Source organism: Manis pentadactyla, chromosome 5, assembly GCF_030020395.1.
Source record: "Manis pentadactyla isolate mManPen7 chromosome 5, mManPen7.hap1, whole genome shotgun sequence".
Taxonomy (NCBI): Eukaryota; Metazoa; Chordata; class Mammalia; order Pholidota; family Manidae; genus Manis; species Manis pentadactyla.
Genome location: NC_080023.1, coordinates 152,198,628 through 152,221,478, shown reverse-complemented (window position 1 = coordinate 152,221,478; position 22,851 = coordinate 152,198,628). Strand labels below are relative to the sequence as shown.

Below are 22,851 nucleotides of genomic sequence, written 5' to 3'. Positions count from 1 at the left end.
GAAAAAGCTAGAAGTGCTCTTAGTGTCCACAAAGAGTGGACACATTAATTATATTATGGAGCATCCTTCTGTAGAAGGGAATACCATGCAGCTATAAAGATGAATGAATAAGATTTCTTACACAATGCACATATGTAGAATAATTCCAAGGTATATGTTAAAGTAAATGAAGGAAAGCACAGACCAGGCTGCATAATATACTTGTATTTGTGTTATTGAAAAAGGGAGGGGATAAGATGATATATCTACATTTGCTTCTATAGGAATAGAGCATCTTTGGCAACAGTCACAAGAAAGTAGACAATGGAACCCTACCTCATGTGGCTTTATGAAGATTAAGTGACTTAATATTAGGTAATTGCTTAGGAGCATGGCCTATAGCAAGCACCAGAGGAGATTTCATTGGATAAAATAAAAGAAAGGTTGCCTCATGGAACAAGGTATCTGAGGGGCAGGGAAGAGAACTTACTTACTTTTCACCCAATGCTCTGAGGCACCTTTTGGATTTGGTACTATGGGCAAATATTTTCGATATACTTTTAAAGTATATTAAAGTAAATTAAATGTATCTAGATAGATAAAAGATCATCTGAGGGGGTCAGAGACTGGAAGGAGGTCCGGCCCAGGATCCCCAGGAATTAACTGGAATTGGTCGAAGGCTAGCTACATCGTGCGGTGTGAAAATCAGGACGTGAGGAGAAAGGGGAGGGGAACACCAAACCCCATGCCCCAGGGCCCACTATAAAAAGCACATTTAAAAACACCAGACTGGAAACGTTTTTTTAATATTATTATTATTTTTTTAAATAGCAAAAGCACGTCCCCCCAGGAGGCGTGCTGCAGCTGCGCCTCGGCAGTTCCCAGGTGATGTCAGTCCTGGCCCAGCGCCAGCCCCGGCCCCTTGGAGACGGTCTTGGTGGGTTCAGCTTGACTGTTTTTCCTTCCTGAGACTTGAGGACACCTTCCTGTCTCAAAGAAAGCAGCCTTTCCAGGGCTTTCTGGGAGTCAGGGGTTGGGGGGTGGCAGGCCAGGCTGAGAGGTGGGGGAGAGGCAGGGGAAGGTGGGAGGAGGAGGTGGGAGAGGAGGGGGAGGAGGGGGAGGAGGGGGGAGGAGGGGGTGGAGGGGGGAGGAGGGGGAGGAGGAGGGGGAGGAGGAGGAGGAGGAGGGGGAGGAGGAGGGGGGAGGGGAGGGGGAGGAGGAGGAGGGGGAGGAGGAGGAGGGGGAGGAGGAGGGGGAGGGGGGAGGAGGAGGGGGGAGGAGGAGGGGGAGGAGGAGGGGGAGGAGGAGGGGAGGGGGGAGGGGAGGGGGGAGGAGGGGGAGGAGGAGGGGGAGGAGGAGGGGAGGGGGGAGGAGGGGGAGGAGGAGGGGGAGGGGGGAGGAGGAGGGGGAGGGGGGGAGGGGGAGGAAAACGGGGAGGAGGGGGAGGGGGGAGGAGGGGGATGGGGAGGAAAACGGGGAGGAGGGGGAAGCAGGAGGGAGGAGGCGGGGGAGGCAGGGGAGGAGGCGGCTGCCTCAGGAAGAGTGAGTAGTGAGAGCCGAAGACGGGCCCAGCTCCAGGGTGGCTTCTTAACCATCCCACAGGAGGCTGCAGGGAATCCAAGGCCCTCCTCCCTGACCCCATCCTCGCCCTGGCCTGGCTGCTGCCTGGGGGACACACTGGGGTGGGGTGGGGTTGGGGAGCAGGAGACATTCCCACGGAGTTCCCAGCTGGTCAGCGCCTTTCTCCTCCCCAAGCGCGGGGCCCGTCGCTCTCTTCCCTATGGCTAAAGGCCTGTTGCCAGTATCTTCTGAGCTTCCAGGCAGTGTGGGCTTTCTGCGGACAGGATGAACCACAGATCTGGGTTCGAGGTGTGACTGCACTTCCAGCTGTGTGACCTCAGGCCAGCCACTGCCCCTTTTTGAGCACTATCAGTGAAATGGGTGCAACTGACCTTGCAGTGTAGTGTGCAGGGGGACATGGCACGATGCCTCTTGGTCCTTCTGTGGGTATCTGTGAGCACCTGCTATGTGCTGGTGCCCTGTGAGGCCCTGGGGGTGCTGCAGCATGGCAGCAGCTGAAGATGTGGTGGGTAGGGTTCTGGCTTCGCGCTGTGGATGGGGGAGAGTTGCCTTCTGTCTGGGAACCTCAGCATTTAGCACAGGAGCAGCAGAGGAGGGAGGTTGAGGGGTGGGCTCTGGACTGCACGCCTGGGTCCATCCAAATCCTGGCCTGTCACTCAGTGGCTGTGTGACCTTGGGATTCCTCAGGATGCTAGCACTCCCCACCTCGCAGGGCTGGGCAGGAGTGGATGAGTTACGGGGCTTAGGCAGGGCCCTCTGCAGAGACAGTGCTGGGAGAGCTTTAGCTATGATTATTCTCCTCTGTCCCTGAGGCTCGCCTTGCTTCGACTACCTCACAGAGCTACTCTGCGCACTCAGAGATGTGTCAGAGATTGTCACGTTATGATCAGTGGAGACCTGAGACCTCCAGCTGTCTCATCATTCTTCTGATACAGGGGTGGGCTGGACAACTTCGCAGAACCTTTTACACTCAGCAAAACCTTCTCTGAACTCAGAAGCATCATTCCTCTGTTTCCTCTACTGCCTCCCTGTCACCTGTCTCCACAAGCCTTGGAAACACCCATCACATTTTTATTACTTGCTGGGAGCCTGCAACTTTGGTAGTCTGGCCTCTACTAGAATAAGAGGCCTTATCCTATTCACATCTGTCTTATTCTCTGATCATTCCTTGCGTGGTCCACAGAGCAGTTCAACAGGTTTGTTGACTGACCGACTGACTGACTGACAGACTGAGCCACCCACCCAACATTGGTCTATGATGTTAAACTCTATCCTGTGACTCCTGATAAGTTTTATGTCCTTGCTACTGGCTCAGGCCATGGACTCTGGAGCCAGACAGCCTGGGGTGAATCATGGTTATGCCCTTACCTTGCTGGGTGGTCTTGGGCTTGATTTTCTGGTCTGTGAAATGAGGATGACAACAGGATCCACCCACATTGGTGTCTCAAGATGAAGTGAGGCCATCCAGGGAAGTCACTTAGAGTGGTGCCTCCGGCTAGGGAGCCCACCAACATCAGTTATTTTGCTTACCGCTGCTCTGGAGGTGTCCCCGGGAGATGAAAACGGTGACCGGGACACATGGAATCTAGTTCTGGCTCATCTTTGACCTGCTGTGTGACATTGTGGATGTGCCTTGCCTGCTTTGGGCTTCAGTGTCTGCATTGGTGACCTGCAGGGCTCTGAGGAGATGAGCTGCAGTGGCCCTTCTGTTTAGACCCTCCAAGGGTCTGTGTTGAGTCTCTCCAGTTCTGGGTGCGTTGGCAATGCCAGGGAGCCTGGGGGAGCTGCAGGATCCTGGACCAACCCCCAGGCTCTGATTCCCCTGATGCAGGCTGTGCCTGGGGCTCCTCTGGGTACACTGGGGCAGGGGTCACAGAGATGGGGAGATGCCTTTTTCTGTCTTTTTCTGGAAGCCCAGGTTTGGTAGGGCCCTTACAGGACTAGGCACATATCTGGTGAGGCCATGTGGGAGTCTGCAACCAGAATAACTGGTTTAAATCCACTCACTTACCAGCTGCTGTATGACCTTAAGCGAGTTCTTTGAACTCCCTGTGTCTCAGTTTCCTAATCTATAAAATGAGGCAATAATAGTAAACTTGTTGAGTAAGATGTATTAATTTGCTTATGTAAAGTCATAGATCAAGGACTGACACATAGTAGGCCCTCCAAAAAGTCAGCATTTTCCCAAGTTTAGAGATCTGGACAGCCAGAAAAAAACAACCAAATTTTACCAGTTTTCCCTCCTACAAGGCCAATCTGTCCCATTTAGCAGGTCTCACATCCTCATGGGCTGAGGTCTGTACTTTTAACTTTCCATTCTGCAATCACAAAGCCCTTCTGGTCTACCAGGTGCAGGTTGTGCTGAGATGAGGAAAACCAAGGCCCAGAGAGGGGTTACCTCACACAGGAGCAGTGACCAAGCTAGATCAGGCCTGGTCTCCGGCCTTTCAGCCAGTTCACCCACAGCACCTCCCCGGTTTCCAGGCCCTGCTGGCCTGCCCTCTGCCCCTGGCCCCCTGGGAGGCTGATCCCAGACCCGTGGGGTCTGCAAGTCTGGTCTGGATTAGACACGCTGAGAAGCAAACGTTGCCCCCCCAACCCCCCAGCAGGCTGCCTGGTGGGGCCCGCGCTCACAGCTGCTGAGGCTCACAGGGATATAAATCATGGTGGCAGGAAACTCGGGGATGGGGACCACCCTAGCCTCCTGAAGGGCACAGGGGCCTCAGAGCCGTGGGCAGGGATGCTTGGGTCCACTCATGGTATTGTGTCGTCTTGTTGCAGCTGAAGCAAGGGCGGGTCAGAGGGGCGCAGGAGACCATTTAGCAGGTCTCATGTCCTCGTGGGCTGAGGTCTGGACTTTTAACTTTTCATTCTGCAATCATTGGCAAACACACAGAGACCTAACAAAAGCAGTTCAGAGAACTCCCATATACCCTTTACCTGTTCACCAAGTGTAAACCATTTGTCACATCTGCTTTACCCTTCTGTTGCTTACATACATTATTTCTTTTTCTGAACCATTTGAGAGGAGGTCACCTACATCATGTTCCTCTACCCCTTAAAAATACCTCAGGGTGTATTTCTCAAGTGCAAGGATGTCCTCTTACATAACCATACTGTTAGCAAATTCAGACACCGTAACACTGATACTTTTATCTACTGTTCTTACTCCAATTTTGTCAACTGCTCAGTAATGTCCTCCACAGCGTTTCCCTCTGCAGTACAGGATCCAGTTCAGGGTCACGTGTTGCCTTTCACTGTCCAGGTCTAGACTTTTGCTACCATGTCCACATGAACAAAACACTCAGTAGCAGGAGATGCAGACAGGATTGACCAATGTTCAGTTTTGATGTATGTCCTGTAAATTGATATTTTTTGTAAATCCCCTAATGTTCTCATGATGGTGCACCATACTTGTGACTGCATATGGGTGCTCAAGAGTTAACTTGCTAAAGATACCATAGTTTTGTTTTGTTTTGAATTTTTTTTTTTTTTTTTTTTTTTTTTTTTAATTATTATTTTTTATTGAAGGGTAGTTGACACACAGTATTACATTACATGAGTTTCAAGTGTACAACACAGTGGTAGAACATTTATATACATAATTCTAGGTTCCAGCTATCACCCTACCAGGCTGTTACAATATCTTGACTATATTCCTTATGCTATACCTTACATCCCGGTTACTAATTTCTTTTACCATTGGAAGTCTGTCCTTTTTTTTTTTTTTTTTTTTTTTTTTTTTGTGAGGGCATCTCTCATATTTATTGATCAAATGGTTCTTAACGACAATAAAATTCTGTATAGGGGAGTCAATGCTCAATGCACAATCATTATTCCACCCCAAGCCTAATTTTCGTCAGTCTCCAATCTTCTGAGGCATAACAAACAAGTTTTTACATGTAGAACAAATTCTTACATAATGAATAAGTTACATAGTGAACAGTACAAGGGCAGTCATCACAGAAACTTTCGGTTTTGCTCATGCATTATGAACTATAAACAGTCAGTTCAAATATGAATACTCATTTGGTTTTTATACTTGATTTATATGTGGATACCACATTTCTCTCTTTATTATTATTATTTTTAATAAAATGCTGAAGTGGTAGGTAGATACAAGGTAAAGGTAGAAAACAAAGTTTAGTGTTGTAAGAGAGCACATGTAGATGATCAGGTGTGTGCCTGTAGACTATGTGTTAATCCAAGCTAGACCAGGGCAATAAAACATCCACGTATGCAGAAGATTTCTCTCAGAACGGGGGGGTGAGGTTCTTAGCCTCACCTCTGTTGATCCCCAATTTCTCACCTGATGACCCCCCTGCGACTGTGCCTGTCTTAGGTTGTTCCTCCCTTGAGGAATCTTACCCGTCTCTGGCTAACCAGTCATCTTCCGGGGCCATACAGGGAAATGTGAAGTTGGTAAGTGAGAGAGAAGCCTTATTGTTTGAAAAAGTTAGCTTTTTACTTCTTTGCATATTTATGCCCTGTGGCTTCTATGCCCAGCATTTGTCTTGAGGTATCTTTACCACTTGGAAGAATTATGATACTCGGTAAATTTGATATGAGGCACGAATTCTATTTAAGGGTTGTAATTAGGAAGGAAGAAGAAAAGCTATAGAAGTAGCAGGCGGAAGAAAACATGGGAAGATTGATTATTTCTTTGATATATCTTCTTGTAGAGTAACTTCAGCATGGATAGCTTTTAAGCTACTACTTAAATTGCACACACACATTAACATAATAGGAGTATAGTTACATAACCAAAGCATATCTGTAATTACCAGCCATCTGCAGTGAAACCAAGAAAACCAGTTAGGCACCTTAGGCATTTGTGAAAACTTATCTATGATATGGTGGATATTGTCCAAATGAACTTGAACAGTCTGAGAGAAATCAGACAAATTAAAACAACCCATTCCTGGGGACTGTTCACATGCCATATGTTCTTTTAACAATAAATAGTTTGTAGTTGTAAGACTTTGGAGCGCTACAATTTGCACTTCTCCAAATTCTTGGTTGAGTTCCAACAGTATAGATCCAGTCCAATTTTGTTGTTTTACTGTATGCACAGGCCAGCTTAGATATCTCCTTCCTCATTCCCATGGCAGGTCCAGGAACTGGTGGGATGAGTGCATCTACAGCTGTAGCAGTGCGTGGATCTTTGTTGGGGTTTTTTGATGATCATCTTCTGGCATGAGTCTTCCAGAGGGTGCAGATGTTGGAAGTTCTTTTTCAAATCGTATCTTAGTTCATTTTCGGGGTAGCCCAATTAGGCTTTGATCCTCTGTATAAACACAAACAGACCCTTTGCCTACACTTTTATATGCCCTTTATACCCTTGTGTAGAACTCGTTGGAGGTTACCACACAGGAACTGCCCTTTTTTTTTTTTTTTTTTTTTTTTTTTTTTTTTTTTGCTATCACTAATCTACACTTACATGACGAATATTATGTTTACTAGGCTCTCCCCTATACCAGGTCTCCCCTATAAACCCCTTTACAGTCACTGTCCATCAGCATAGCAAAATGTTGTAGAATCACTACTTGCCTTCTCTGTGTTGTACAGCCCTCCCTTTTCTCCTACCCCCCCATGCATGTTAATCTTAATACCCCCCTACTTCTCCCCCCCTTATCCCTCCCTACCCACCCATCCTCCCCAGTCCCTTTCCCTTTGGTACCTGTTAGTCCATTCTTGAGTTCTGTGATTCTGCTGCTGTTTTGTTCCTTCAGTTTTTCCTTTGTTCTTATATTCCACAGATAAGTGAAATCATTTGGTATTTCTCTTTCTCCGCTTGGCTTGTTTCACTGAGCATAATACCCTCCAGCTCCATCCATGTTGCTGCAAATGATTGGATTTGCCCTTTTCTTATAGCTGAGTAGTATTCCATTGTGTATATGTACCACATCTTCTTTATCCATTCATCTATTGATGGACATTTAGGTTGCTTCCAATTCTTGGCTATTGTAAATAGTGCTGCAATAAACATAGGGGTGCATCTGTCTTTCTCAAACTTGATTGCTGCATTCTTAGGGTAAATTCCTAGGAGTGCAATTCCTGGGTCAAATGGTAAGTCTGTTTTGAGCATTTTGATGTACCTCCATACTGCTTTCCACAATGGTTGAACTAACTTACATTCCCACCAGCAGTGTAGGAGGGTTCCCCTTTCTCCACAGCCTCGCCAACATTTGTTGTTGTTTGTCTTTTGGATGGCAGCCATCCTTACTGGTGTGAGGTGATACCTCATTGTAGTTTTAATTTGCATTTCTCTGATGATTAGCGATGTGGAGCATCTTTTCATGTGTCTGTTGGCCCTCTGTATTTCTTTTTTGGAGAACTGTCTGTTCAGTTCCTCTGCCCATTTTTTAATTGGGTTATTTGTTTTTTGTTTGTTGAGGCGTGAGAGCTCCTTATATATTCTGGATGTCAAGCCTTTATCGGATGTGTCATTTTCAAATATATTCTCCCATACTGTAGGGATCCTTCTTGTTCTATTGATGGTGTCTTTTGCTGTACAGAAGCTTTTCAGCTTAATATAGTCCCACTTACTCATTTTTGCTGTTGTTTTCCTTGCCCGGGGAGATATGTTCAAGAAGAGGTCACTCATGTTTATGTCTAAGAGGTTTTTGCCTATGTTTTCTTCCAAGAGTTTAATGGTTTCATGGCTTACATTCAGGTCTTTGATCCATTTTGAGTTTACTTTTGTATATGGGGTTAGACAATGGTCCAGTTTCATTCTCCTACATGTAGCTGTCCAGTTTTGCCAGCACCACCTGTTGAAGAGACTGTCATTTCGCCATTGTATGTCCATGGCTCCTTTATCAAATATTAATTGACCATATATGTCTGGGTTAATGTCTGGATTCTCTAATCTGTTCCATTGGTCTGTGGCTCTGCTCTTGTGCCAGTACCAAATTGTCTTGATTACTATGGCTTTATAGTAGAGCTTGAAGTTGGGGAGTGAGATCCCCCCTACTTTATTCTTCTTTCTCAGGATTGCTTTGGCTATTCGGGGTCTTTGGTGTTTCCATATGAATTTTTGAATTATTTGTTCCAGTTCATTGAAGAATGTTGCTGGTAGTTTCATAGGGATTGCATCAAATCTGTATATTGCTTTGGGCAGGATGGCCATTTTAACGATATTAATTCTTCCTAGCCACGAGCATGGGATGAGTTTCCATCTGTTAGTGTCCCCTTTAATTTCTCTTAAGAGTGACTTGTAGTTTTCAGAGTATAAGTCTTTCACTTCTTTGGTTAGGTTTATTCCTAGGTATTTTATTTTTTTTGATGCAATTGTGAATGGAGTTGTTTTCCTGATTTCTCTCTCTGTTGGTTCATTGTTAGTATATAGGAAAGCCACAGATTTCTGTGTGTTGATTTTGTATCCTGCAACTTTGCTGTATTCCGATATCAGTTCTAGTAGTTTTGGGGTGGAGTCTTTAGGGTTTTTTATGTACAGTATCATGTCATCTGCAAATAGTGACAGTTTAACTTCTTCTTTACCAATCTGGATTCCTTGTATTTCTTTATTTTGTCTGATTGCCGTGGCTAGGACCTCCAGTACTATGTTAAATAACAGTGGAGAGAGTGGGCATCCCTGTCTAGTTCCCGATCTCAGAGGAAATGCTTTCAGCTTCTCGCTGTTCAATATAATGTTGGCTGTGGGTTTATCATAGATGGCCTTTATTATGTTGAGGTACTTGCCCTCTATTCCCATTTTGCTGAGAGTTTTTAACATGAATGGATGTTGAACTTTGTCAAATGCTTTTTCAGCATCTATGGAGATGATCATGTGGTTTTTGTCTTTCTTTTTGTTGATGTGGTGGATGATGTTGATGGACTTTCGAATGTTGTACCATCCTTGCATCCCTGGAATGAATCCCACTTGGTCATGGTGTATGATCCTTTTGATGTATTTTTGAATTCGGTTTGCTAATATTTTGTTGAGTATTTTTGCATCTACGTTCATCAGGGATATTGGTCTGTAGTTTTCTTTTTTGGTGGGGTCTTTGCCTGGTTTTGGTATTAGGGTGATGTTAGCTTCATAGAATGAGTTTGGGAGTATCCCCTCCTCCTCTATTTTTTGGAAAACTTTAAGGAGAATGGGTATTATGTCTTCCCTGTATGTCTGATAAAATTCCGAGGTAAATCCATCTGGCCCGGGGGTTTTGTTCTTTGGTAGTTTTTTGATTACCTCTTCAATTTCGTTGCTGGTAATTGGTCTGTTTAGATTTTCTGTTTCTTCCTGGGTCAATCTTGGAAGGTTATATTTTTCTAGGAAGTTGTCCATTTCTCCTAGGTTTCCCAGCTTGTTAGCATATAGGTTTTCATAGTATTCTCCAATAATTCTTTGCATTTCCGTGGGGTCCGTCGTGATTTTTCCTTTCTCGTTTCTGATACTGTTGATTTGTGTTGACTCTCTTTTCTTCTTAATAAGTCTGGCTAGAGGCTTATCTATTTTGTTTATTTTCTCGAAGAACCAGCTCTTGGTTTCATTGATTTTTGCTATTGTTTTATTCTTCTCAATTTTATTTATTTCTTCTCTGATCTTTATTATGTCCCTCCTTCTGCTGACCTTAGGCCTCATTTGTTCTTCTTTTTCCAATTTCGATAGTTGTGACATTAGACCGTTCATTTGGGATTGCTCTTCCTTTTTTAAATATGCTTGGATTGCTATATACTTTCCTCTTACGACTGCTTTTGCTGTGTCCCACAGAAGTTGGGGCTTAGTGTTGTTGTTGTCATTTGTTTCCATATATTGCTGGATCTCCATTTTGATTTGGTCATTGATCCATTGATTATTTAGGAGCGTGTTGTTAAGCCTCCATGTGTTCGTGAGCCTCTTTGCTTTCTTTGTACAGTTTATTTCTAGTTTTATGCCTTTGTGGTCTGAAAAGTTGGTTGGTAGGATTTCAATCTTTTGGAATTTTCTGAGGCTCTTTTTGTGGCCTAGTATGTGGTCTATTCTGGAGAATGTTCCATGTGCACTTGAGAAGAATGTATATCCCGCTGCTTTTGGATGTAGAGTTCTATAGATGTCTATTAGGTCCATCTGCTCTACTGTGTTGTTCAGTGCTTCCGTGTCCTTACTTATTTTCTGCCCAGTGGATCTATCCTTTGGGGTGAGTGGTGTGTTGAAGTCTCCTAGAATGAATGCATTGCAGTCTATATCCCCCTTTAGTTCTGTTAGTATTTGTTTCACATATGCTGGTCCTCCTGTGTTGGGTGCATATATATTTAGAATGGTTATATCCTCTTGTTTGACTGAGCCCTTTATCATTATGTAGTGTCCTTCTTTATCTCTTGTTACTTTCTTTGTTTTGAAGTCTATTTTGTCTGATATTAGTACTGCAACCCCTGCTTTCTTCTCACTGTTGTTTGCTTGAAATATGTTTTTCCATCCCTTGACTTTTAGTCTGTACATGTCTTTGGGTTTAAGGTGAGTTTCTTGTAAGCAGCATATAGATGGGTCTTGCTTTTTTATCCATTCTGTTACTCTGTGTCTTTTGATTGGTGCATTCAACCCATTAACATTTAGGGTGACTATTGAAAGATATGTACTTATTGCCATTGCAGGCTTTAAATTCGTGGTTACCAAAGGTTCAAGGTTAGCCTCTTTAGTATCTTACTGCCTAACTTAGCTCGCTTATTGAGCTGTTATATACACTGTCTGGAGATTCTTTTCTTCTCTCCCTTCTTGTTCCTCCTCCTCGATTCTTCATATGTTGGGTGTTTTGTGCTGTGCTCTTTCTAGGAGTGCTCCCATCTAGAGCAGTCCCTGTAAGATGTTCTGTAGAGGTGGTTTGTGGAAAGCAAATTCCCTCAGCTTTTGTTTGTCTGGGAATTGTTTAATCCCACCGTCATATTTGAATGATAGTCGTGCTGGATACAGTATCCTTGGTTCAAGGCCCTTCTGTTTCATTGTATTAAATATATCATGCCATTCTCTTCTGGCCTGTAGGGTTTCTGTTGAGAAATCTGACGTTAGCCTGATGGGTTTCCCTTTATAGGTGACCTTTTTCTCTCTAGCTGCCTTTAACACTCTTTCCTTGTCCTTGATCTTTGCCATTTTAATTATTATGTGTCTTGGTGTTGCCCTTCTTGGATCCTTTCTGTTGGGGGTTCTGTGTATTTCCGTGGTCTGTTTGATTACTTCCTCCCCCAGTGTGGGGAAGTTTTCAGCAATTATTTCTTCTAAGATACTTTCCATCTCTTTGCCTCTCTCTTCTTCTTCTGGGACCCCTATAATACGGATATTGCTCCTTTTAGATTGGTCACACAGTTCTCTTAATATTGTTTCATTCCTGGAGATCCTTTTGTCTCTCTCTATGTCAGCTTCTATGCGTTCCTGTTCTCTGATTTCAATTCCATCAATGGCCTCTTGCATTCTATCCATTCTGCTTATAAACCCTTCCAGAGTTTGTTTCATTTCTGCGATCTCCTTTCTGGCATCTGTGATCTCTTTCCGGACTTCATCCCATTTTTCTTGCGTATTTCTCTGCATCTCTGTCAGCATGTTTATGATTCTTATTTTGAATTCTTTGTCAGGAAGACTGGTTAGGTCTGTCTCCTTCTCTGGTGTTGTCTCTGTGATCTTTGTCTGCCTGTAGCTTTGCCTTTTCATGGTGATAGGAATAGTTTGCAGAGCTGGGACGAGTGACGGCTGGAAGGACTTCCCTTCTTGTTGGTTTGTGGCCCTCCTCTCCTGGGAGAACAGCGGCCTCTAGTGGCTTGTGGTGCGCAGCTGCGCGCAGACAGGGTTTCTGCTTCCTGCCCGGCTGCTATGGAGTTAATCTCCGCTGTTGCTGTGGGCGTGGCCTGGCTCGGGCAGCTACTCCAAAATGGTGGAGTCGCGTTGGAGCAGGAGCTGTTGGGAGGCTACTTATCTCCGTAAGGGGCCTCCCTGCTCCCTGCAGCCCAGGGGTTAGGGTGCCCAGAGATCCCGGATTCCCTACCTCTGGATTAAGTGGCCCGCCCTGCCCCTTTAAGACTTCCAAAAAGCACCCGCCAAAACAAAACAACGACCACAAAAAAAACAAGAAAAAAAATTTTTTTAATTAAAAAAAAAAAAAAAAATTTTTAATTAAAAAAAAAAAAGGTGGTCGTTCGTTTTTCTTTATTCTCCGGTGCCAGCCTCAGGCCTCTGCTCACCGGTCTTTCTGCCCTGTTTCCCTAATATTGGGGTCCCTGTCCCTTTAAGACTTCCAAAAAGCGCTCGCCAAAACAAAGCAGCAAAAAAGCAAAAAAAAAAAAAAAAATGGTCGCGCGCTTTTCTTATGTCCTCTGTCGCCCAGCCTCCAGTGCCTGCTCACTGTTCTTGCTGCCCTGTTTTCCCAGTATCGAGGGCCCTGCACTCTGGCCCGGATGGCTGGGGCTGGGTGTTCGGCAGCCCTGGGCTCCGTCTCCCTCCCGCTCTGCCTGCTCTTCTCCCGCCGGGAGCTGGGGGGAGGGGCGCTCGGCTCCCGCGGGGCCGGGGCTTGTATCTTACCCCCTTCGCGAGGCGCTGGGTTCTCTCAGGTGTGGATGTGGTCTGGATATTGTCCTGTGTCCTCTGGTCTTTATTCTAGGAAGGGTTGTCTTTGTTATATTTTCATAGATATATGCTGTTTTGGGAGGAGATTTCCGCTGCTCTACTCACGCCGCCATCTTCCGCCCCCCTGTTTTGAATTTTTTAACTGAACGGGAGCCTCATAAAATGGAAGTGGCCTGGCCCAATGAGGTGGTGGAGGAACTCTGCGCTGGGGGAAGGGGCCTTGCATTCTCAGCTCTCAACAGCTTCAAATTCTGGCAACAGTAGCCCATCGCTGTTGCCCTGGGTGACCTCCAAGGCTTTCCCACTTGTGACTGTGGAATTAGGGAAGTGAGCCCTATGTGGCGAGGAGGCATACCTGGGTTCCTGGTGGCCCAGCTGGGCCAGGGACTCGGAGGACCTCAGATGGGTTGCTTCCTCTGTACCGACTCAGTCTCACTGTGAAATGACAGACTCTGAGACCATTCTCTTGCTGGTGTTCCTTGTGTCTAAGAAAGTTGGGGAGACAGTACGACCTGAAATTTTAGCCTCCCCTTCAGGGTCCCGGGTGGCCTGGCTGAAGTGGATCACTCCACCCAGAGCAGCCCTGGGTTTCTTCTCCCTGAGCTCTTTACTCCTCTGGCTCCGTGTTGGTCTTCACTCAGGGAGCCTTAAGAAGCTTGGCTGCGCTGGCCTGTCTTAAGGTGGAAAGTGTGTGTGTTGGGGGCAGGAATGTTAGGCAAACGACCCCCCAAGGGACTGGTTCACAGCAGTGCCTCTCCCAAGCCATGTGTGATGGGCTGGGCTTGCAGCTCACAAAGGCTCAGATGTTAACTGTCCAGTGCCCAGGAACAAGGCTCAAGGAAGACAGCAAGTCACAAAATGTATAGCATGGAGCAGTATGCAGCTATGAAAAAGCATGAAGCTGCTCTAAACACTGAAGTGTTCCCAGGATGTCTTGGTAAGGAAAAAAGTCCAAGGGCAGAACAGTGCGTACAATGCTACCACTTTTGTGGAAAAACAGTATATATGTGACTTGCTTGAAGAGGTGCAAAGACTATCTCTGCAGGAACCCCCAAGACCTTGGTTAACATCAATTGTCCCTGAGAACTGGAACTGAGTTGCTGGGAGGGGAGGAGACTTATTGTCAGTTTGTTCTCTTTAGTGTCTTTTGAACTGTGAACTCTGTATTATCTGTCTCTAAGGAAATACAACAGAAAGAACCCAGGCTGAGTAGGCTCATGAGGGGCTCCTGGGATGCTAAGTGCATTTCTTGATCTGCACTCTGGATATACAAGTGTGCTCAGCTTGTGCCAACTCATTGAGCTGTACACTTAACATCATGTGCACGTTCCCAAATGTGTAACTCGGTAAAAAGTTTCAACTTAGTATGCTGCAAATGATTGTTTAAATGTATATATATTACAAAAACTCTGCAGGACTACAGTGTTAACTGTGGTTGTGTTTGGGATGGGCAATTTCTAGCATCCTGTAGCATTTGAATTTTTTACAGTGCAAACATTAGCAGAGGAATCTATGAATGCTTTGTCAGAAACAGCGATGAGTATAGAGCACTCCTGGAAGGATGCACAGGAAACTGCTAACAGCAGTTGTATTTGGGGAGGAGCCTGGGGTAGATGTGTACTTTCTACTGCATACTATTTGGCACAAGTTGAATTGTTTACCCAGTGCATAAATGGGTCTATTAAAAACCATTTAACACAGCAAAGCAAATAATCATTCTCTCCCAGCTGCTCTTGATAGCTAGAGATCAACAAGGGAAGCCCAGAAGGGTCAAGCAAATTCTTGGGGGTCACCCAGCAGATCTAATGGCAGAAGTGGGCCGCTAGCCCACAGTACCCAAATGTCTCCTCTGTCCCCACTCTCAAGTTTCCTGCCATTGAAGAGGTCAAGTCCTTTTCCTATGGCTTTGCCAGGGGCTGCCTGGCCGTGGACTCCTTCCTCCTTTTCATACCAAAGGAGTTAGGCGTGGTGGCTTCATGGCCCACTCCAACCTGGACTGGCAATACTGGCGAACCCCCTATTCTCCTGGGACCTCATTTTTTGTCTGTGAGGCAGGCAGGGTGGGTCTGGCTCAGAGTTTTTGGCACCGTGCCTGGCATGGAGCAGGTGCTCAATAATCTGTTGATGTGCAAAATGGCAGCCCTGCTTCAGGTTCTGAGGGTCAAGGGCGGGGGTTGGCAGAGCAGAATGGATATGAGCATGGATGCTGGAGCCAGGCTTCAATCAGCAAACATGAAATAAAACTTTGTTAGATATATACATTTTAAAAATAGGCATATGAGGGTGCCTTGAAGAAAAGGTGGCTACCTGGCTCTGCTGCCACCTGGTCCCTCTCCATGCTTTTTCCTCCCTTCCTCCAGCCTCCCAAGCATCTCTGCTCCTGGCTTCCCAGAAACAGAGTCCCAGCTGGACAGCCAAGAACTCCTGGCTCCACTGAACGGCTGTTGCCATCACCATATTGATTGACTCTGCAAAACAGGGAAACATCAGCCCCATCTCCCAGGGCTACTGGGAGGATAACCGGGGTCCTGGGGGCTGGCACTCCGTCTGGGGCATCTCCAAGGGAGGGGAAGGCTTTAAAGGAAGACAAACCTCACATCCTCGTCCTGCCACATGCCAGCCATGTACCTTTGGGAGTCACTGTTCTTCCAAATCATCTCAGCTAAAATAGGTTAAGAATATCCCATGAGCACACCCTCGCTTCCATATGAGGAAAAAGGCACACCTATGTAGCCATGTCTGTGAGGACATGGACAAGGCATGGCCTACAGTGTGGGGCACTCACAAAAGTGGCACAAGCAGCTACTCAAGGACTGAGGATACCCTTTACCTCTGTGTACTGACCAGAGATGACAGTCAGGCAAGGTTAGGAAAAAAAGGAAGGAACAGAAAGCATGTGCAATGTGCTACCAACCATGTGAAGAGTGTAAGAAAGCATGTATTTCTGGATTTGCTTAGTTATTCATAGGGAATGGGCATGTCAAAAAAATCTATTGGTGAGGCCTGCAGGAAGAACTGGTGGCTGGAGGACATGAGGGAGGGAGATGTCACCAGATAGCCTCCTGTACCTTTGAGTTTTGAACCAGGTAAATGAATATATTCCTCTTCAAAAATAAATAAAATTATGATTTCTTTCAAAACTGCACCAGGCCCCTCACAGTAGTTCAAGGAGACTGGGAGGAAAGTGTGCTTATTCTGACTTTTGGAGAGGGTGCCACCCTGCTTTCCCCAGCTGCAGCCCCTCCAGGGTCCCAAGCAGCACCTGTGACATCTGTGTCTCTGCCAAAGTGGAGGGGAAGGGCCACCTCTGACCTCTCATGTCCCTGAGACCCTCCCTTCTTCATCTGGGAACATCTTTTATTTAAAAATATCTTTTATTTTAAACCCATCAATTCTCTCTTTCTCTCTTTCACACACACACCCACACTCATGCAGACATGCACACTTCCTCTGTCACTAACAGCTTTGTGTTTTTGAAAGTTCTGCCTTGTCTCTGACCAGCCAGGGCCGGGGCTGGCTGGCTGGGTCCTCACTGCTCTCCAGGGGTGGGTGGAGATGTCCCAGGGGGCCTGCCCAGAGGGTCATGGGCCCAGGCCATTGTCCTCTGGTCCCTATACAAAGGAAGGCTGCGTTTGGCCCCTGGGGTCTTCTCCCCTGTTCAACCAGTGGCTGGCTTCTGGCCTCCTTCTTCAGGGTCCTGCTTGGAACAAATGCCAGAGGAGTCCGGGTTCATCTCCTTGGCACTCGAAGGGGGGCCACCCCCCTCACCTTCAAGCAGCTGCCCCCCAGGTCACGACGGCTACCCTGCAGGAGGGAAGAAAGAGGTATTAGGAAGTTTGATCAGGTCACCATGAACAATGGTCCAAACCTCTGTGTCCAGCAACATGGGACTTGATAAGTGAATCAGTGAGCCCCACAATAAGGCTCTCTGCACAAGGCAGAAGAAACTCTTCAAAAAGACTGATAGGGAATTATGTCATGATAACATTTAAGGACAAAAGCAAGAACTGAGGGAATGTCCCTGTGTGCCCAGATGTCTACAGAGAAGGGCACATGGGAAATGGCTCATGGGTTTCCCCAGAGGAGAGGAATTTGAGGAGGAGGAGACAGCATGGGAGGGAGGCTTTTTAAAATCTCTATCTACTGTTTCACCTTTCTCATTTCTTCCCCACATAATTTGTTGCTTTAAAAAAAATCTGATACATTATAACTCATAGTGTTTTATATTAAAGGGCAAAATGTGGTCACCCCACTGCCCAGCTGGAGCCCAGTGGCTAATTCAACCTTCAAAGTAGCCTAAGGATTTTAGCCTCCTGCCTTCATTCAGGGGGTTCCCTCTTTCAGGAATGTGCTCTTTGGTCCTATCTCCCTTGGAAGGTTTTCTCTATTCCTGCAATTGCCTAGCACTTCTGGGGATATCCCACCAGGATAAAACTCAGAGGGGGAAGACAGGGTGTGTCTTTTGTTCCCCATTAGGCTGGGAGTTCAGGGGTGGTAGGGAAAAGTTCTCACCCGGTGGCCCCAGTTTCAGCCCAGGGCCTGGAATAGAGGAGGTGCCAACCCATGCTGCCCGCATCAACGGGGCCCACTGGGAGATGTGCTTATGGTGGCAGGCCCAGAAGCGTTCTGCCTCTCACTCTGCAGGGCACTCTCTGCTCAGCACTCAGGTCTGACACATGGGTTCATCTTTATTGTAAGCCAGCAAGTCTGCAAACATTAGAGCACCCCCTCTTTTGAGGCCTCCTGCTGTTGACTGGTGGCCCAGAGGCACCCAGCCAGTTGGTGAAAGAGCTAGGCTAGAAATCCATATTGTCCAACAGTCTGTTCTGTTTCCAGGACACCATGGTATCTGAAATCACACTGTAAATGCCCACCTGTGAGCCTTGCCAGGAGGTGATGGGACAGGCATCTTTCTCAGCCATCTAGAGAAATAGCTAGCCATCTGGGAGCTCTGCCCGCCTCCGCCCCTGGGCCCAGGTTGGGGCAGATCCATCCAGATGTGAGCCCAGCCTCCCTCGAGGCTCTCCAGGCCCAGGGACAGCATGTTCATTCACAGGCAGGGCTATTTTGAGGGCTGAGGCCACAGTCCCAGCAGAGCCTGGGGCTTGGGCTTCTCAGACTAACTCTGGCAGGAGTGGCTGAGAAGGGGATAGGAGTGGGGGGAAAGGGGGTGTAGTGCTGAGGTTGGGGTATGGAAAATTGGTCCCCTCTGGGTCCTCAGGGACAGGGAGAGCCACCTCCACTCCAAGTCTGCTGATCATCAGGAGACCTCAGCCCCATGAGAATGCTGGGACTGTTCACTTCCCTGAACCTCAGTTTCCTCACCTATGAAATGGGGACAAAATGATCTACTTGCCACCCCAGGGTGCAGTTGAATGCAAATGCAGCTGTGAAAGAGACTTATAAACTCCAAAAGCTTGGAAGAGGCCCTGATTAGGTCGCAGCTTTTTTGTCCCTTAAGAACTTACAGCCAAAAAATAAAAAAATTAAAAAAAAAAGAACCTACAGCCAAGGGCTCTGATAAGCACCAGAGCTAGTTTAGGAGTCGGGCTTGAGTGAGACAGATCTGCCCTTCAAGCCCTGCTCTGCCATGGGCTAACTGTTGGATCTGAGGCAAGTGACTTCATTTCACTGAGCCTCGGTTTCCCCATGTGCAAAGTAAGTTACTATGAGGATTACGAATGTTAACACAGGAAGAGCCATTAGCGCAGAGTCAGGAACACAGTAAGTGTTCAATAAACGTTCACAAGTGTTATCATCAGCATCATCTGGTAATGGCCTCCTTGTCCCACTACCCTCTGTGCCACTTCTGCTCCCAAGCTGGTACGGCAAATGGGGAGGGCCTTACAAGGCCATCCCATCCAATACCACACCCCCAGGTGACAAAAAGGGAAACAGGGCAGAGTAAGACCACCCTGCCATCTCCATCACAGAGGGCCACACCTAACCCCTCCTTAAACAGGAAGATGCTACAGGGAACTGTTTCCATGGTGACCCCAACGCCAGACCAGCCAGGTGGGAGGGAGGTGGTGGCTCAGAATGAAGGAATAGTCTAGGCCTTGGAACTCTCTGGCTTCCCAAACTCAGAAGGGAGCCCCCCAGGGGCTCTCCAAGACAGCCAATTTTCTTCCAGGAAAATGTGGAGGGGCCAGAGCTGGCCAGGATCTCCCCTCTTGCCTGTTCCCAGAGGAGCCTGTGCGGGTTAGAGCATGGCTTCTGCAGCCAAATTTGGCTGGGTTCTTGGTCCTGCAGACAGATCCCAGGGAAGCAGCCAGACCCAGGCGAGGCCCCGTGACCTGTGGGACAGGCCCAAGCCCACCTGCCACCCAACTGGCCTACCTGTTGTGGGCATGAGCAGGTGATAGACACTTCTCCTCCAGGCCTGCAATTACAGTCCCCTCCCACAACACTGACCTTTGCTACGTCCCAATCAGGCGGACCTGAGTTCGAATCCTAACTCCCTCATGGGTGGTGTCTCTGGACCAGTGACAGCGTCTCTAAGCTGTTGGGGATAACAGAACACCTCCTTCCCCCACTGCTGAGGGGCTTTAATGATAATATGTGAAGGTGCTTAGCACAGATCAGTGCCTATCAAGGCTGCTGAGATGGTTGTCACTGCTTAGCCTCCGCCTCCCCTCTGTGCCCCGTTACTTTCAGTGTTTATCCCTTTTGCTTTTCTAGGTTATGTTTTCTGATCCCAACTCTTGCTGGATCTTTATGATACCAAACTGGCCTCTAGTACACCTTTCACTACCCCCTTGTCTGCTTACCTCTGTTCCCAAGCATCTTCCTCCAGGCCCTGACAGGCCCTTTGGGCTCCCCCTTCCCACCATCAGGCTGCAGCTTTCCTGTCTTCATTGCCTGGCTCTGGTGCTGTGCTGGGAGTTCCTGATTGTGATGAGTGGGGACCCACAACCTGTGTCTTTGGGCATGTTCTCAGAGCCCAAAGAAGGTGGCTTTTGGTAGATAAGGTTTGTTGAACTGAATGAACAGGTGAAAGGCAGTCAGGGAGTATTGCCGAAGGCCCAGGCAGCCCTTCACATCCCAGGCTGGACACCTGAAGGCCCACCCCGGCTTTCCAGCTCAGCTTGGAGCACTGACTGGGGCCCATAGCTGGGAGTGGCAGGGACCCTCGACAGGGTACAAGTCAGAGTCTAAGAATGACTCAGGGAAACTGAAGCAGCCAAGGGAGTGAAAGGCTGAGAGTCTGATGAGCTAGAAGAGGGTGGTCTGAAGCTAGGACACAGATGCTTCTCCAGAACAGAAAGAAGTCGGGGACCTGGGCGGCTCTGAGCACCAAAGAATGGGGGACTCAGAGACCTGACTCCAATCCCCCATGCACTTTCCCTTTCCAAAAGGCTGTGGGCCAGTCAGGGACTCTCTCAGCCTCAGTTTCTCTACATGTAAATGGTAGCTGCTGGGATCCAAAACTGTCACAAAGACAAGCTTCCTTGCAGTAGGAAAAGCCCAGGCCAGGCAGAAAAGTCGGAGATGAAGCAGCTCCTTGTGGCCTGGGCAGGAGAAAGAGCTTTCAGCCAGGAGAGGCCCCTGGCCACCTCTGCAGCTCCCAGCCCCATCCACATCCTCCCTGTGTCCTGACCCAGGACAGACCACAGGAGCTACAGTCCAGCTTTGCCCAGCTGACTCGAGAGTCCTCCCCCAACTCCATCTCTTTTGGAGCTGTGTGCCTTTGTGGCATCCTCTTCTCTGCTCCTACTGTTCATCAGCTGGGTACCTCAGGCTCTCAGTCAGGGCTCTGCGTCCCATTTCTGCTCAGTCTCTTGCCCTTAGGTCAGTTCTGAGGATGGGGGACAATTATTTTCCTGCAGGGGTAACTCAGGGCAACACATACCCAGCAAACCAAGGCCCGCATTCTGGCTTCTCAGCTGAGTAAGATAGGCCTGTGATCACATCTCTCTGAGCCTCAGGTCCTCATCAGTGATAAAATGTGCAGAATAACTACCTGCCTGATGGGGTTCTTGTGAAGGTTTAAAAAAAGGGGAGGATGAGGAACGCACCCGCACACAGGAAGAGCTCAACAAATGATGGCCTTTGTTATTATTTCCTCGTGCCCTCTTCCCAGGACACCTTGGAGGGGTGTCCCTCCTTGAGCAATCACCATCCTCTACGTCATGGCTGAGCTCTGGGCTTCCCTGCACCCCTTCTGTTTCGGGACATTAGCCAGTGGTTTTCTGCTTCACACCAAACCCTGAGCTTGGAGCACCGCACCCCAACGAACTTCCCATGGCTTCCTGCTTTCTTCACTGGGGTTTCTGCTCCTCTTCTGCTCCCAAAGAGGCCCAGTCCCCCGGGAACCCCTGACCCCGCGGTCCTAATACTGGAGCTCCTCGCACTCACCCCCTTGCGCTGGTTGCTGAGGCAGAAGGTGCAGATGGAGCGGGGCTGGCGGCCGCCGTCGGGGGCGGCGGGGACTGCACTCTTGGCGCTGCCGGCCGCACGGAAGCACGGCTGCCCGTCGTCGGCCGCGTCGCCCAGCAGCAGCACGTTGGCCAGGTGTGCGATGTAGCTGGACGCCAGGCGCAGCGTCTCGATTTTGGACAGCTTGCGGTCCACCGGCTCGGTGGGGATGAGCGTGCGCAGCGCCGTGAAGGCTGTATTCACGCTCTGCGTGCGGTCCCTCTCCCGCGCGTTGGCTGCCTGCCGCTGTCGCACGACCACCACCGGGCCCGCACCGCTCCCTGCCCGCCGCCCGCCCCCAGGGCCGGGGCCGCGCCGCGCCGCCTCCAGGCCCTCGCAGCAGCCGAAAGACTGGTCGGAGGCGTCGCTCTCGCTGCGGTTCTCCTCGTCCTCGCTCAGCAGCCGCACGTCCGGGTACAGCACGTGCGCGCCGATGGGGCGCAGCAGCGCGAACGCCATGGGCGCCGGGCCGCGTCCTCCGTGCACCGCGTCCCACCGTTTGCCGCGCCCCGCCGTGCGCTCCCGCGCGCTCCCACCGCCCGGCCGGCCGCCGCCTTATAGCCGAGGGAGGAGCCAATGGCGAGGCCGCCCCGGCTGGGGAGTGGGGCTCCGCCCTGGCCAATGGGAAGGCTCCCACCGCGCCCTGGCCAATGGCGACGCGCCCGCCTCCCCTGTCCCCCAGGTTGAAAGCGGCCCGGGAGATGGTGGACCGCCCTGAAGGCTCCCAGTCCCCGCGGGTGAGTCGGGCAAATGTCGGGAGTCTGGGTAGGTGGGGTGGGATTGGGTGTGTCCGGATCCGGACTCCATAGCCCCATCCTAGACTAGCAGGGAGGCTGCGGGCAGGTCCTTCTCTCAGCTTCAATTTCCTTCTTGGAAAAAGTGCAGAGAAACCAGCTACGGTTTTTCCGCCTTTAAATTCTAATACTGTGGTTTGGCAACTTTCGCTGTGTGTGTGTCTGTAATAATGGGGGAAGAAGGTCTTTTGATAGGACAGATTCCCCCATTCTTATTTAGCAGATCTGGAACGGGGCCCAGGAATCTGCATTATCAAGATAGTGGAGTCTTACAAAAAAAAAAAGCAAAATAAATACAAAACACACCAATCCCAGTAGCTCCGTTCATTCTTGTTCATGCAACAAATTTTTCTTGGGTCCTTGGTGTATCAGGCATGGTTTTAGGTCTAAGGATAGAGACATGAACAAAACAAACTCTGCCCTCACAGAGTTGACATTTTGTTTGAGGTCCTACTGTGTTCCCGACACTTTGCTGATCATTAACTGCTCCCCTCTGAAGTTGAAGGAGTACCCCTGATTTACAGATATCAGAGCTCTGGCCTTCAG

The 22,851-nt window shown here is 48.5% G+C and overlaps 1 protein-coding gene across 1 annotated transcript; it reads right to left on the bottom strand.

Annotated features, from left to right (window-relative positions):
* Positions 1-15,233: 15,233 nt before the first annotated feature.
* On the bottom strand, positions 15,234-22,062 carry TCF15 (transcription factor 15). The gene is made up of 2 exons (XM_036924798.2): positions 21,452-22,062; positions 15,234-16,897 (listed from the first exon to the last, which is right to left on the bottom strand). The coding sequence occupies exons 1-2, from the start codon at positions 21,968-21,970 to the stop codon at positions 16,823-16,825; spliced, it is 594 nt and encodes a 197-aa protein (XP_036780693.1). The 5' UTR covers positions 21,971-22,062; the 3' UTR covers positions 15,234-16,822.
* Between the last annotated feature and the right edge of the window lie 789 nt (positions 22,063-22,851).